The following is a 14841-nucleotide window of genomic DNA, read 5'->3' on the forward strand; positions in this document are numbered from 1 at the left end:
TGGGAATTCAGGAATCCGGGAATTTAGGAATGCAGGAATTTGGGAATGTGGGAATTTGGAAATTTCAGGAACTTGGGAATTCAGCGCTTCAGGAATCCGGGAATTTGGGAATTTGGGATTTTGGGAGTTTGGGAATTCGGGAATTCAGGAGTTCAGGAATTTGGGAATGCAGGAATTTGGGAATGCAGGAATTTGGGAGTTCGGGGATTTGGAAATTCAGGAGTTTGGGAACTCGAAAATTCGGGAATTTGTGAGTTTGGGAATTCAGGAATTTGGGAATGGGAAGAAGGAATTTTGGGAATGGGGGGGACGGAATTTCAGGGAAGAGGAGACGGAATTTTGGGAGTGGGATGGAATTTTGGGAATGAAGGATGAGATTTTGGGAATAAAGGATGAGATTTTGGGAATGGGGGAGGGGATTTTTGGGATGGGGGATGGAATTTTGGGGGGGAGGAGCCCCAGCAGCCTCCACCAATCAACGCTGGGCGGGGCAATGACATCACCGCGGTGACGTCACTCACAGAACCAAACCGATGACGTCATCACCTTTTTATTGCCATTATTTGGGGGGGGGGGTGTCCCCAACCGCCCCTCCCCCACCCCTGTGACGTCATTGGGGTCCCCAAGGTCCCATTTTGGGGTCCCCAAAGCCCCTGGGGGGTCCCCAAGGTCCCATTTGGGGTCCCCAAGGTCCCAATTTGGGGTCCCCAAGGCCCCTGGGGGGTCCCCAAGGCCCCCGGGGGGTCCCCAAGGTCCCTGGGGGGTCCCCAAAGCCCCTGGGGGGTCCCCAAGGCCCCATTTGGGTCCCCAAGGTCCCATTTTGGGGTCCCCAAGGTCCCATTTTGGGGTCCCCAAGGTCCCTGGGGGGTCCCCAAGGTCCCATTTTGGGGGTCCCCAAGGCCCCATTTGGGGTCCCCAGGGTCCCATTTTGGGGGTCCCCGGTGTCCCCAGGCCGGGGACGCTCGCGGGGCCGTGAGGAGCACGAGGCCGAGGCGGGGCTGGGTCACAAATGTCCCCAAATGTCCCCAGATGTCCCCAAATGTCCCCAAATTCCGTGTTCGGGCTCTCTCGGGGCTCCGTGAGGAACACGAGGCCGTGGTGGGGGACAGGGACGGGTCCTCGATGTCCCCAAATGTCCCCAAATGTCCTCAGTGTCCTCTCAGGGGTCTCTCGGGGGTCGATGAGGAGGGCGAGGCCGAAGCAGGGATGGATCCCAGATGTCCCCAATGTCCCCAGGGTCCCCTCAGTGTCCCCAGTGTCCCCTCAGGGGTCAATGAGGAGCACGAGGCCGAGGTGGGGACGCGTTCCTGATGTCCCCGATGTCCCCAATGTCCCCTCAGGGCTCTCTCGGGGGTCGATGAGGAGCACGAGGCTGAGGTGGGGACAGGTCCCTGATGTCCCCGATGTCCCCAATGTCCCTGATGTCCCCTCAGGGCTCGATGAAGATCACGAGGCCGAAGCAGGGATGGGTCCCCGATGTCCCCAATGTCCCCTCAGGGGTCTCTCGGGGGTTGATGAGGAGCACGAGGCCATGGTGGGGGACAGGGACGGGTCCTCGATGTCCCCAAGTGTCCCCAAATGTCCCCTCAGGGGTCGCTCAGGAGTTGATGAAGATCACGAGGCCGTGGTGGGGAACAGGGACGGGTCCTCGATGTCCCCAAATGTCCCCAAATGTCTCCGGTGTCCCCTCAGGGGTCACTCAGGAGTTGATGAAGATCATGAGGCCGAAGCAGGGCTGGGTCCCCGATGTCCTCGATGTCCCCAATGTCCCCTCAGGAGTCGATGAGGAGGCTGAGGCCGAAGCAGGGCTGGATCCCAGATGTCCCCAATGTCCCCCGATGTCCCCTGATGTCCCCGATGTCCCCGGTGTCCCCTCAGGGGTCTCTCAGGGGTCGATGAGGAGGCTGAGGCCGAAGCAGGGATGGATTCTCGGTGTCCCCCGATGTCCCCGGTGTCCCCTCAGGGGTTGATGAGGAGGGCGAGGCCGAAGCAGGGATGGATCCCTGATGTCCCCAATGTCCCCAATGTCCCCTGATGTCCCCAATGTCCCCAATGTCCCCTGATGTCCCCAGTGTCCCCTCAGGGGTTTCTCAGGGGTTGATGAAGATCACGAGGCCAAAGCAGGGCTGGATCCCCGATGTCCCCAATGTCCCCAGTGTCCCCTCAGTGTCCCCGATGTCCCCTCAGGGGTCGATGAGGAGGCTGAGGCCGAAGCAGGGCTGGGTCCCCGGTGTCCCCCGATGTCCCCGATGTCCCCTCAGGGGTCGATGAGGAGGGCGAGGCCGAAGCAGGGCTGGGTCCCCGGTGTCCCCTCGGTGTCCCCGGTGTCCCCAGTGTCCCCTCAGGGGTCGATGAGGAGGGCGAGGCCGAAGCAGGGATGGATCCTCGATGTCCCCGATGTCCCCAGTGTCCCCTCTGGGGTCTCCCAGGGGTCGATGAGGAGGGCGAGGCCGAAGCAGGGATGGATCCTCGGTGTCCCCCAATGTCCCCCGGTGTCCCCGATGTCCCCTCAGGGGTCTCTCAGGGGTCGATGAGGAGGGCGAGGCCGAAGCGCGCCCCCCCCGCAGGTGGCACCCCCCTGGCCAGGTGCGTCAGGCGCCCGGGGTGCAGCAGGGCCCAGCCCGGGGGGGGCGCGGGGGCCCCGCAGCCGTAACGGGGAAACAGCCAGCCCCCGCCCTGGAAACCAGTACAGACCAGTATGGACCGGTTCGGACTGGTACGGACCAGTATGGACCAGTACGGACCAGTATGGACCAGTATGGACCAGTATGGACCAATATGGACCAGTATGGACCAGTATGGACCAGCTCGGACCGGTACGGACCAGTATGGACTAGTACGGACTGGTACGGACCAGAACCGACCACTACGGACCAGTTCAGACCAGTACAGACTGGTTCAGACCAGTTCACACCAGTATGGACCAGTACGGACCAGTTCACACCAGTACAGACCAGTGAGTGCTGGTCAGGAGTCCCGGCAACCCCTGATTCATCCCAGTCCCTCCCAGTCCCTCCCAGTCTGTCCCAGTCCATCCCAGTCCATCCCAGTCCATCCCAGTCCATCCCAGTCCCTCCCAGTCCATCCCAGTCCCCTCCCAGTTCCTCCCAGTCCCTCCCAGTCCATCCCAGTCCCTCCCAGTCCCTCCCAGTTCCCCCAGTCCGGTACCTGTGGTGGGCTCAGGGTGACGCTCAGGCTGATGGTGGCCGAGGGCCGGGGTGGGGCCGAGGGGGCGGGGTCAGAGGGGGCGTGGCCGGAAGGGGCGGGGTCGTAACGAACCACGGAGCTCAGCACGGTCCGGCCCTGGGGTGGGGGAGGGGCGAGTGGGCGGGGCCCACACAGAGCCACGCCCACCCGAGACCACGCCCAGCTCCTCATTGGTCAGCACTGCCTTAGGCCACGCCCACCTGAGACCACGCCCAGCTCCTCATTGGTCTGCACTGCCTTAGGCCACGCCCACCTGAGACCACGCCCAGCTCCTCATTGGTCTGCACTGCCTTAGGCCACGCCCACACAGACCACGCCCAGCTCCTAATTGGTCAGCACTGCCTTAGGCCACGCCCACCCAGACCACGCCCAGCTCCTCATTGGTCTGTATTGCCTTAGGCCACGCCCACCCGAGACCACGCCCAGCTCCTCATTGGTCTGCACTGCCTTAGGCCACGCCCACCCGAGACCATGCCCAGCTCCTCATTGGTCTGTACTGCCTTAGGCCACGCCCACCCGAGACCACGCCCAGCTCCTCATTGGTCTGCACTGCCTTAGGCCACGCCCACCCGAGACCATGCCCAGCTCCTCATTGGTCTGTACTGCCTTAGGCCACGCCCACCTGAGACCACGCCCAGCTCCTCATTGGTCGGCACTGCCTTAGGCCACGCCCACCCAGACCACACCCAGCTCCTCATTGGTCTGTACTGCCTTAGGCCACGCCCACCCGAGACCACGCCCAGCTCCTCATTGGTCTGTATTGCCTTAGGCCACGCCCTTCTCCAAGCCCCGCCCACTTGTGACCCCGCCCCTTTTCCCAATCCCTTTGTGACCCCGCCCCTTTCTCCAAGCCCCGCCCCTTCTGTGACCCCGCCCTTCTCTCCAAGCCCCACCCCCTTTTGTGACCCCGCCATTTTTCCAGGTCCCGCCCCTTTCCCCAAGCCCCGCCCCCTTTGGGCCCCGCCCATTTCCCCAAGCCCCGCCCCTTCTGGGTCCCACCCTTCCCCAAGCCCCGCCCCTTTTTGGGCCCCGCCCCCTTTGGGCCCCGCCCCTTTCCCCAAGCCCCGCCCCTTTAGGCCCCGCCCCCTCCCCAAGCCCCGCCCACCTTGGGGGCGTAGCCCGGGAAGAGGCGTCGGGCGATGGGGGGGAGGAGCTCCCGCAGCGCCCCCTGCAGGACGGGCTCCAACTGCAGAGCTGAGAGGGGAACCGCCCACGAGAACACCTGGACAGGTGAGGGACACACCTGAGACACCTGAGACAGCTGAGACAGCTGAGACACACCTGAGACACAGCTGGGGACACCTGGGACACACTTGAGATACCTGGGGACACCTGAGACAGCTGGGGACACACCTGGGACACACCTGAGACACCTGAGACAGCTGAGAGTGACCCTGACACACCTGGGGACACCTGGACAGGGGAGGGACACACCTGAGACACCTGGGGACACCTGGGGACACCTGACACAGCTGGGACAGGGGAGGGACACACCTGAGACACAGCTGGGAGTGACCCTGACACACCTGGGGACACCTGGGACACACCTGAACACACCTGGGGACACCTGAGGACACCTGAGGACACCTGAGGAGACCTGGGACACACCTGGGGACACACCTGGACAGATGAAGAACACACCTGGAACACCTCTGGGGACATCTGGACACACCTGGGGACACCTGGGAGTGACCCTGACACACCTGGACACACCTGGGGACACCTGGGGACAGCTGGGGACACACCTGGGGACACCTGGGGACACCTGGGGACAGCTGGGGACACACCTGGACACACCTGGGGACACACCTGGCACTGGCCCCGCCCCCCAGGCCAGGGGAGATCTCCCAATTTTGGGGTCCCCAATTCCTCATTCCAGGCTCCCCCTCCCCCCATTTTTGGGGGTCCCCTCCCCCACCCCCCCCTCCCCCCATTTTTGGGGCCCCGCCCACCTCGTGATGCTCCGCCCACCCCCCTCGAAGCTCCGCCTCCTCCCGCAGCTCCCGCCCAAACTGCTCCGAGAACAGCGGGAACTGGAACACGTCCGGACACGGCTGGGGGGAAAACGGGGAGATTCACCCCAAAATCCGCCTCGGGAACCCCAAAATCTGATCCAGAGCACCCAAAAACACCCAAAAACACCCCAAAAACACCCCAAAAACACCCAAAAAACACCCAAAATCCCGCCTGAACTGCTCCGAGAACAGCGGGAACTGGAACACGTCCAGACACGGCTGGGGGGAAAATGGGGAGATTCACCCCAAAAAACGCCTCGGGAACCCCAAAATCTGATCCCGGGCACCCAAAACTCCCAAAAACACCCCAAAAATACCCAAAAACACCCCAAAATACCCCAAAATCCCGCCCAAACTGCTCCGAGAACAACAGAAACACGTCCAGACACGGCTGTGGGGAAAACGGGGAGATTCACCCCAAAATCCGGCCTGGGGACCCCAAAATCTGATCCAGGGCACCCAAAAACCCCCAAAAACACCCCAAAAACACCCAAAAATGCCCTAAAATACGCCAAAATACCCCAAAATACCCCAAAAACACCCAAAAACCCCAAAACCAGGAGGAACTGGAACACGTCCGGACACGGCTGGGGGGAAAACGGGGAGATTCACCCCAAAATCCGGCCTGGGGACCCCAAAATCTGATCCAGGGCACCCAAAAACCCCCAAAAACACCCCAAAAACACCCAAAAACACCCCAAAAACACCCAAAATCCCGCCTGAACTGCCCCAAGAACAGCGGGAACTGGAACACGTCCGGACACGGCTGGGGGGAAAACGAGGAGATTCACCCCAAAATCCGGCCTGGGGACCCCAAAATCTGATCCAGGACACCCAAAAACCCCCAAAAACACCCCAAAAACACCCCAAAAACACCCAAAAACACCCCAAAAACACCCAAAATCCCACCCAAACTGCTCCGAGAACAGCGGGAACTGGAACACGTCCGGACACGGCTGGGGGGAAAACGGGGAGATTCACCCCAAAATCCGCCTCGGGAACCCCAGAATCTGATCCAGAGCACCCAAAAACACCCAAAAACACCCCAAAAACACCCAAAAAACACCCAAAAATACCCCCAAAAACACCCAAAATCCCGCCCAAACTGCCCCCAAAACAGCGGGAACTGGAACACGTCCGGACACGGCTGGGGGGAAAACGGGGAGATTCACCCCAAAAACCGCCTCGGGAACCCCAAAATCTGATCCAGGGCAACCAAAAACCCCCAAAAACACCCCAAAAACACCCAAAAATACCCAAAAACACCCAAAAACACCCAAAATCCCCCCAAAATCCACCCCAAACTGCTCCGAGAACAGCGGGAACTGGAACACGTCCGGACACGGCTGGGGGGAAAACGGGGAGATTCACCCCAAAATCCGCCTCGGGAACCCCAAAATCTGATCCAGGGCAACCAAAAACCCCCAAAAACACCCCAAAAACACCCAAAAACACCCCAAAAACCCCTAAAACACCCCAAAATACCCCAAAATCCCGCCCAAACTGCTCCGAGAACAGCGGGAACTGGAACACGTCCGGACACGGCTGGGGGGAAAACGGGGAGATTCACCCCAAAAACCGCCTCGGGAACCCCAAAATCTGATCCAGGGCACCCAAAAACCCCCAAAAACACCCCAAAAACACCCAAAAACCCCCAAAAACACCCCAAAAACACCCCAAAAACACCCAAAAAACACCCAAAATCCCGCCCAAACTGCTCCGAGAACAGCGGGAACTGGAACACGTCCGGACACGGCTGGGGGGAAAACGGGGAGATTCACCCCAAAAACCGCCTCGGGAACCCCAAAATTCGGGTCCAGGACCCCAAAATTCAGCTCGGGGACCCCAAAATCTGATTCAGGGCACCCAAAAACCCCCAAAAAACCCCAAAACAACCCAAAAAACCCCAAAATCCCCCAGGAACTGCCCCAAAATCAGCTGGAACTGGAACACGTCTGGACAGGAAAAACGATCCCAAAATCCCCAAAACTGATCCCAAAATCCACAAAAATGATCCCAAAATCCCCAAAAATGATCCCAAAATGATCCCAAAATCCCCAAAACTGATCCCAAAATCCCCAAAAATGACCCCAAAATCCACAAAACGATCCCAAAATCCACAGGAACACCCCAAAAATGATCCCAAAACCCCAAAAATGATCCCAAAATGATCCCAAAATCCCCAAAACTGATCCCAAAAAGATCCCAAAATCCCCAAAACTGATCCCAAAAAGATCCCAAAATCCCCAAAACTGACCCCAAAATTCCAAATTTTCCCAAAATCCCCCCAAATTATCCCAAAATCCCCAAAAAAGATCCCCAAACCCCAAAAATGATCCAAAAAACCCCCAAAAGGATCCCAAAATCCCCCAAACTGATCCCAAAATCCACAAAAATGATCCAAAATCCTCAGAAAAGATCCCAAAATCCCCCAAAAATGATCCCAAAATCCCCAAAAATGACCCCAAAATTCCAAAATTATCCCAAAATCCCCCCAAATTATCCCAAAATCCCCCAAAAAAATCCCCAAACCCCAAAAATGATCCCAAAATCCACACAAATGACCCCAAAATCCCCCCAAAATTATCCCAAAATTCCAAAATTATCCCAAAATCGCCCAAAATGATCCAAAATCCCCAAAAATGACCCCAAAATTCCAAAATTATCCCAAAATCCCCCAAAAATGATCCTAAAATTCCAAAATGATCCCAAAATCCCCAGAAAAGATCACAAAACCCCAAAAATGATCCAAAAAACCCCAAAAAGGATCCCAAAATCCCCCAACTGATCCCAAAATCCCCAAAACTGATCCCAAAATCCCCCAACTGATCCCAAAATCCCCAAAATGATCCAAAATCCCCAAAATGTTCCCAAAATCCACAAAATGATCCCAAAATCTCCAAAAATGATCCAAAAACCCCCAAAATGATCCAAAATCCCCAAAAATGACCCCAAAATCCACAAAAATGATCCCAAAATCCACAAAATGATCCCAAAATCCCCAGAAAAGATCCCAAAATCCACAAAAATGACCCCAAAATTCCAAAATTATCCCAAAATCGCCCAAAATGATCCAAAATCCCCAAAAACGATCCCAAAACCGGGGATTTTGGGGTTTGTTTTGTTTTTTTAAGGTGTTTTGGGGGAAAATTTGGGAGTTTTGGGAAAATTTTGGGGTGAATTTGAGGGATTTTGGGGATTCTTGGGGTGAATTTGGGGTTTTTCGGGGATTTTTGAGGTGAATTTTGCAGATTTTGGGGTTTTGGGGGGATTTTTGGGATAATTTTGGGGTGAATTTGAGGGATTTTGGGGTTTTTGGGGTGAATTTGGGGGTTTTTGGGGTGAATTTGGGGATTTTTGGGGATTTTTGAGGTGAATTTGAGGGATTTGGGGTATTTTTGGGGTGAATTTGGGGGATTTTGGGGTGATTTTGGGGGAATTTGGGTGGTTTTGGGGTGAATTTGGGGTTTTTTGGGTATTTTTGGGGTGAATTTGGGGTGATTTTGGGTGATTTTGGGGGATTTTGGGGTGAATTTGAGGGATTTTGGGTATTTTTGGGGTGATTTTGGGGTGATTTTGGGGGTTTTTGGGGTGAATTTGGGGTTTTTTGGCGATTTTTGGGGTGAATTTGAGGGATTTTGGGTATTTTTGGGGTGATTTTGGGGTTATTTTGGGGTGAATTTGGGGTGTTTGGGGGTGGTTTTGAGGTGAATTTTGGGGATTTCGAGGTGAAATTGGGGTGAATTTGGGGGTTTTGGGGTATTTTTGGGGTGATTTTGGGGGTATTTTGGGGTGAATTTGGGGATTTTGGGGGATTTTCGGGTGAATTTGGGGGAATTTGGGTGGTTTTGGGGTGAATTTGAGGGATTTTGGGTGTTTTTGGGGTGAATTTGAGGGATTTTGGGTATTTTTGGGGTGAATTTGGGTGTTTTTGGGGTGTTTCGGTACCTGCTGGAACAGCTGCTCCTGGAAGATGCGGCTGTAGTTGGGGTGCAGGTACTGCTGGTCCCACTCCTGCGGGAAACTGGGCTTACTGGGAGCACTGGGAGCACTGGGAACAGGAACTGGGAGCACTGGGAGCACTGGGAGGGGTTACTGGGAGCACTGGGAGGGGTTACTGGGAGCACTGGGAGGGCACTGGGAGGGGTTACTGGGAGGGGTTACTGGGAGGGGTTACTGGGAGGGGTTACTGGAGTTACTGGGAGCACTGGGAGCACTGGGAGGGCACTGGGAGCACTGGGAGCACTGGGAGGGGTTACTGGGAGCACTGGGAGGGGTTACTGGGAGCACTGGGAGGGGTTACTGGGAGCACTGGGAGGGATTACTGGGAGCACTGGGAGGGGTTACTGGGAGCACTGGGAGCACTGGGAACAGGAACTGGGAGCACTGGGAGCACTGGGAGGGGTTACTGGGAGCACTGGGAGGGGTTACTGGGAGCACTGGGAGGGCACTGGGAGGGGTTACTGGGAGGGGTTACTGGGAGGGGTTACTGGGAGGGGTTACTGGAGTTACTGGGAGCACTGGGAGGGCACTGGGAGGGCACTGGGAGCACTGGGAGGGGTTACTGGGAGCACTGGGAGGGATTACTGGGAGCACTGGGAGGGATTACTGGGAGCACTGGGAGGGATTACTGGGAGCACTGGGAGGGCACTGGAAGGGCACTGGGAGCACTGGGAGGGGTTACTGGAGTTACTGGGAGCACTGGGAGGGGTCACTGGGAGCACTGGGAGCACTGGGAGGGGTTACTGGAGTTACTGGGAGCACTGGGAGCTAACAGCAGTGCCTGGGCATGATGTTACTGGTCTATACTGGTCTGTACTGGTCTGTACTGGTCTGTACTGGTTTATACTGGTTTATACTGGTCTGCACTGGTTTATACTGGTTTATACTGGTCTATACTGGTCTATACTGGTCTATACTGGTTTATACCCGTTTATACTGGTTTATATTGGTCTATACTGGTCTGTACTGGTCTGTACTGGTTTATACTGGTTTATACTGGTTTGTACTGGTTTATACTGGTCTATACTGGTTTATACTGGTCTGTACTGGTTTATACTGGTCCGTACTGACCCAGGGGTTGTGCGGGCGCTCCCACAGCTCCGGGGGCAGGGGGGGTGTCAGTGCCCTGTACTGGTTTATACTGGTCTGTACTGGTCTATACTGGGATATACTGGTTTATACTGGTCTATACTGGTCTATACTGGGATATACTGGTTTATACTGGTCTGTACTGGTCTATACTGGGATATACTGGTTTATACTGGTCTATACTGGTTTATACTGGTCTATACTGGTTTGTACTGGTTTATACTGGTCTATACTGGTTTATACTGGTGCACACTGACCCAGGGGTTGCGCGGGCGCTCCCACAGCTCCGGGAGCAGGGGGGGTGTCAGTGCCCTGTACTGGTCTATACTGGTCTATACTGGTCTATACTGGTTTATACTGGTTTATACTGGTTTATACTGGTCTATACTGGTCTATACTGGTTTGTACTGGTCTATACTGGTTTATACTGGTCTGTACTGGTTTGTACTGGTCCGTACTGACCCAGGGGTTGCACGGGCGCTCCCACAGCTCCGGGGGCAGGGGGGGTGTCAGTGCCCTGTACTGGTCTATACTGGTCTGTACTGGTCTGTACTGGGATATACTGGTTTATACTGGTCTATACTGGCCTATACTGGTCTATACTGGTTTATACTGGTCTGTACTGGTCTATATTGATCTATACTGGTTTATACTGGTCTATACTGGTCTATACTGGTCTATACCGGTTTATACTGGTTTATACTGGTCTGTACTGGTTTGTACTGGTTTATACTGGTGCACACTGACCCAGGGGTTGCGCGGGCGCTCCCACAGCTCCGGGTGTCGCCGTCCGGTGCCGTTGAAGCCGTTGGTCACCACCAGGTGCCCGAAGTGGCGCCGGTTGGAGACGTGAAGGAAGAGCCCCTGTGCAGGGACAGCCAAAAACAGCCAAAATCACCCCAAATCAGCCAAAATCAGCCAAAATCACCCCAAAACAGCCAAAATCACCCTAAAATCAGCCAAAATCACCCCAAAAACAGCCAAAATCACCCCAAAACAGCCCAAAACAGCCAAAATCACCCCAAAATCATCTCAAAATACCCCAAAATCACACAAAATCACCCAAAAATCAACCAAAAACAGACAAAATCACCCCAAAATCACACAAAAATCACCCAAAACCAGCCAAAATCACCCTAAAATCACCCAAAATCACCCAAAACCAGCCAAAATCACCCCAAAATCACCCAAAATCACCCAAAACCAGCCAAAATCACCCCAAAATCATCTCAAAATACCCCAAAATCAGCCAAAATCACCCCAAAACAGCCAAAATCACCCCAAAATCACCCAAAATCACCCAAAACCAGCCAAAAACACCCAAAATCATCCCAAAATCACCCAAAATTACCCCAAAATCATCCAGAATCACCCCAAAATCATCTCAAAATACCCCAAAATCAGCCAAAATCATCCAAACTTATTCAATTTACACAAAATTACCCCAAATCCCCAGAAATTCACCCCAAATCACCCAAATGCACCAAAACTTCACCAAAATTCAGACAGAATCACCCAAAATCCCCAAAATTTCACCCAAACTCACCCCAAATTCACCCAAAATCCCCCGAATTCTCCCCAGTCCCCTCCAAACTGTTGGGATTTGGGGTTCCCAGGTGATTTTTGGGGTGATTTTGGGGTGATTTTGGGGTGATTTTGGTGATTTTGGGGTGATTTTGGTGTTTTTTGGGGTGATTTTGGGGTGATTTTGGGGTTTCCAGGTGATTTTGGGGTGAATTTGGGGTTTCCAGGTGATTTTTGGGGTGATTTTGGGGTTTCCAGGTGATTTTTGCGGTGATTTTGGGGTGAATTTGGTGATTTTTGGGGTGATTTTGAGGTTTCCAGGTGATTTTTGCGGTGATTTTGGGGTGAATTTGGTGATTTTTGAGGTGATTTGGAGGTTTCCAGGTGATTTTTGTGATGATTTTGGGGTGATTTTGGGGTTCCCAGGTGATTTTGGAGTGATTTTGGGGGTGATTTTGGTGATTTTGGGGTGATTTTGGTGATTTTGGGGTGATTTTGGGGTGATTTTGGTGATTTTTGGGTGATTTTGGGGTGATCTTGGGGTGATTTTGGTGATTTTTGGGGTGATTTTGGGGTGATTTTGGTGATTTTGGGGGTGATTTTGGTGATTTTTGGGGTGATTTTGGTGATTTTGGGGTTCCCAGGTGATTTTTGGGGTGATTTTGGGGTGATTTTGTTGCTCTCACCTTCTCGCGGGCGCGGGCGCAGAACGCCATGTCCGGGTCCAGGTGGGCGTGGTCAAACACCGGCCCCTCCCCCAGCGGCCCCCGCAGCGCGGCCCCGCCCACCAGGTAGGCGTGGCTGACGTACGGAACGTTCCAGACTCCCCTGGCCACGCCCACAGACACGTGAGAATGGGGACACGCCCACCACAAGCCACGCCCACCCAAAACCCCACCCACCAATCAGGTGAGGTCTGGGACACGCCCACAACAAACCCCACCCACCCAAAACCCACGCCCACCCAGAGTCCCGCCCACCCAAACCATGTCCACAACCCCGCCCACCCAAAACCCACGCCCACCCAGAGCCCCGCCCACCCAAATCCTGCCAACCAATCAGGTGAGGTCAGGGAGACACCCAAAATAAACCCCGCCCACCCAAACCCCACCCACCCAAACCACGCCCACCCAAACCACACCCACCCAAACCACGCCCACCCAAACCACGCCCAAAAGAAACTCCGCCCACCCAAACCACACCCACCCAAACCACGCCCACAACAAACCCCACCCATCACAAACCCCACCCATCCAAAACCCACCCACAACCACGCCCACAAAAACCCCCACCCATCCAAACCCCGCCCACAACAAACTCCGCCCACCCAGAGCCCCACCCACACAAACCCCGCCCACCCAAACCACGCCCACACAAACCACGCCCACAACAAACCTCGCCCACCCAAACCACGCCCACAACAAACCCCACCCAAACCCTGCCCACAACAAACCCCGCCCACCCAAACCCCACCAACAAACCCCGCCCACCCAAACCACGCCCACAACAAACCCCGCCCAGCCAAACCCTGCCCATCCAAACCCTGCCCACCACAACCCCACCCACAACCCCACCCACCCAGAGCCCCACCCACATAAACCCCGCCCACCCAAACCCCGCCCACAACAAGCCCAGCCCACATCAAACCCCGCCCACCCAGAGCCCGCCCACACAAACCCCGCCCACCCAAACCCCGCCCACATCAAACACCGCCCACCCAAACTCTGCCCACCAATCAGGTGAAGTCAGGGAGACACCCACAACAAACCCCACCCACCCAAACCCCGCCCACCCAGAGCCACGCCCACCCAAACCCCGCCCACCCAGAGTCACACCCACCCAAACCCCGCCCACCCCAAGCCACACCCACAAGCCACGCCCACCCAAACCCCACCCACCCAAACCCCGCCCACCAATCAGGTGAGGTCTGGGACACGCCCACCCCAAGCCCCGCCCACGCCCCCAGATGATCTGATGGGCGTGGCCTGAAAGGGCGTGGCCACGGCGGTGTGGCTTTATGGATGTGTCCCCAGGTGTCCCCAGGTGTGTCCCAGGTGTCCCCAGGTGTGTCCCAGGTGTCCCCAGGTGTGTTTCAGGTGTCCCCAGGTGTGTCCCAGGTGTCCCCATGTCCCCCCAGGTGTGTCCCAGGTGTGTCCCAGGTGTCCCCACGTCCCCCCAGGTGTCCCCAGGTGTGTCCCCAGGTGTGTCCCAGGTGTCCCCAGGTGTGTCCTAGGTGTCCCCAGCTGTCCCCAGGTGTCCCCAGGTGTGTTCAGGTGTGTCCCCAGGTGTCCCCAGGTGTGTCCCAGCTGTCCCCAGCTGTCCCCAGGTGTCCCCATGTCCCCCCAGGTGTGTCCCCAGGTGTGTCCCAGGTGTCCCCATGTCCTCCCAGGTGTCCCCACGTCCCCCCAGGTGTCCCCAGGTGTGTCCCCATGTCCCCCCAGGTGTCCCCAGGTGTCCCCAGGTGTCCCCATGTCCCCCCAGGTGTGTCCCAGCTGTCCCCAGGTGTCCCCATGTCCCCCCAGGTGTGTCCCAGGTGTGTCACCTGCGCTGTCCCTGCACGATCTCCAGGTAATCGGGTGCTCGGGCGTAGAAGCCGTCGGGGCTCAGGGCGCCCCAGAAGTTGGACCAGAGGTGGCCAGGACGGGTCAGGAGTGGGGCCAGCACCTGCCTGGGGTCACCTGGGGTCACCTGGGGTCACCTGGGGTCACCTGGGGGGGCCTGGGGTCACCTGGGGTCACCTGGGGCCACCTGGGGTCACCTGAGGTCACCCTGAGGTCACCCTGGGGACACCTGGGGTCACCTGGGGTCACCCTGGGGGGGGCTGGGGTCACCTGGGGTCACCTGGGGTCACCTGGGGTCACCCTGGGGGGGTCTGGGGTCACCTGGGGTCACCCTGGGGGGGGCTGGGGTCACCTGGGGTCACCTGGGGTCACCTGGGGTCACCCTGGGGTCACCTGGGGTCACCCTGGGGTCATCTGGGGTCACCTGGGGGGGTCTAGGGGGG

At 56.5% G+C, this 14841-nt stretch overlaps 1 protein-coding gene and 1 long non-coding RNA gene across 2 annotated transcripts in view; one reads left to right on the top strand and one right to left on the bottom strand.

Moving 5' to 3' along the window:
* The first annotated feature begins 553 nt into the window (after positions 1-553).
* On the top strand, positions 554-2365 carry LOC131574071 (uncharacterized). The gene is made up of 5 exons (XR_009276369.1): positions 554-847; positions 920-1303; positions 1546-1673; positions 1777-1944; positions 2168-2365. It is a non-coding gene; the product is annotated as an uncharacterized LOC131574071 (long non-coding RNA).
* Positions 2366-2480: 115 nt separating this feature from the next.
* LOC131574066 (multifunctional procollagen lysine hydroxylase and glycosyltransferase LH3-like) overlaps positions 2481-14841 on the bottom strand; it is a 36328-nt gene continuing 23967 nt past the window's right edge. The window contains 8 exon segments of the mRNA XM_058828451.1: positions 2481-2676; positions 3169-3303; positions 4313-4429; positions 5160-5261; positions 9171-9236; positions 11061-11177; positions 12524-12665; positions 14380-14505. Coding sequence (XP_058684434.1) covers positions 2521-2676; positions 3169-3303; positions 4313-4429; positions 5160-5261; positions 9171-9236; positions 11061-11177; positions 12524-12665; positions 14380-14505 — 961 coding nt within the window. The 3' untranslated portion in view covers positions 2481-2520.

Source organism: Poecile atricapillus, assembly GCF_030490865.1.
Source record: "Poecile atricapillus isolate bPoeAtr1 chromosome 36 unlocalized genomic scaffold, bPoeAtr1.hap1 SUPER_36_unloc_1, whole genome shotgun sequence".
NCBI lineage: Eukaryota > Metazoa > Chordata > Aves > Passeriformes > Paridae > Poecile > Poecile atricapillus.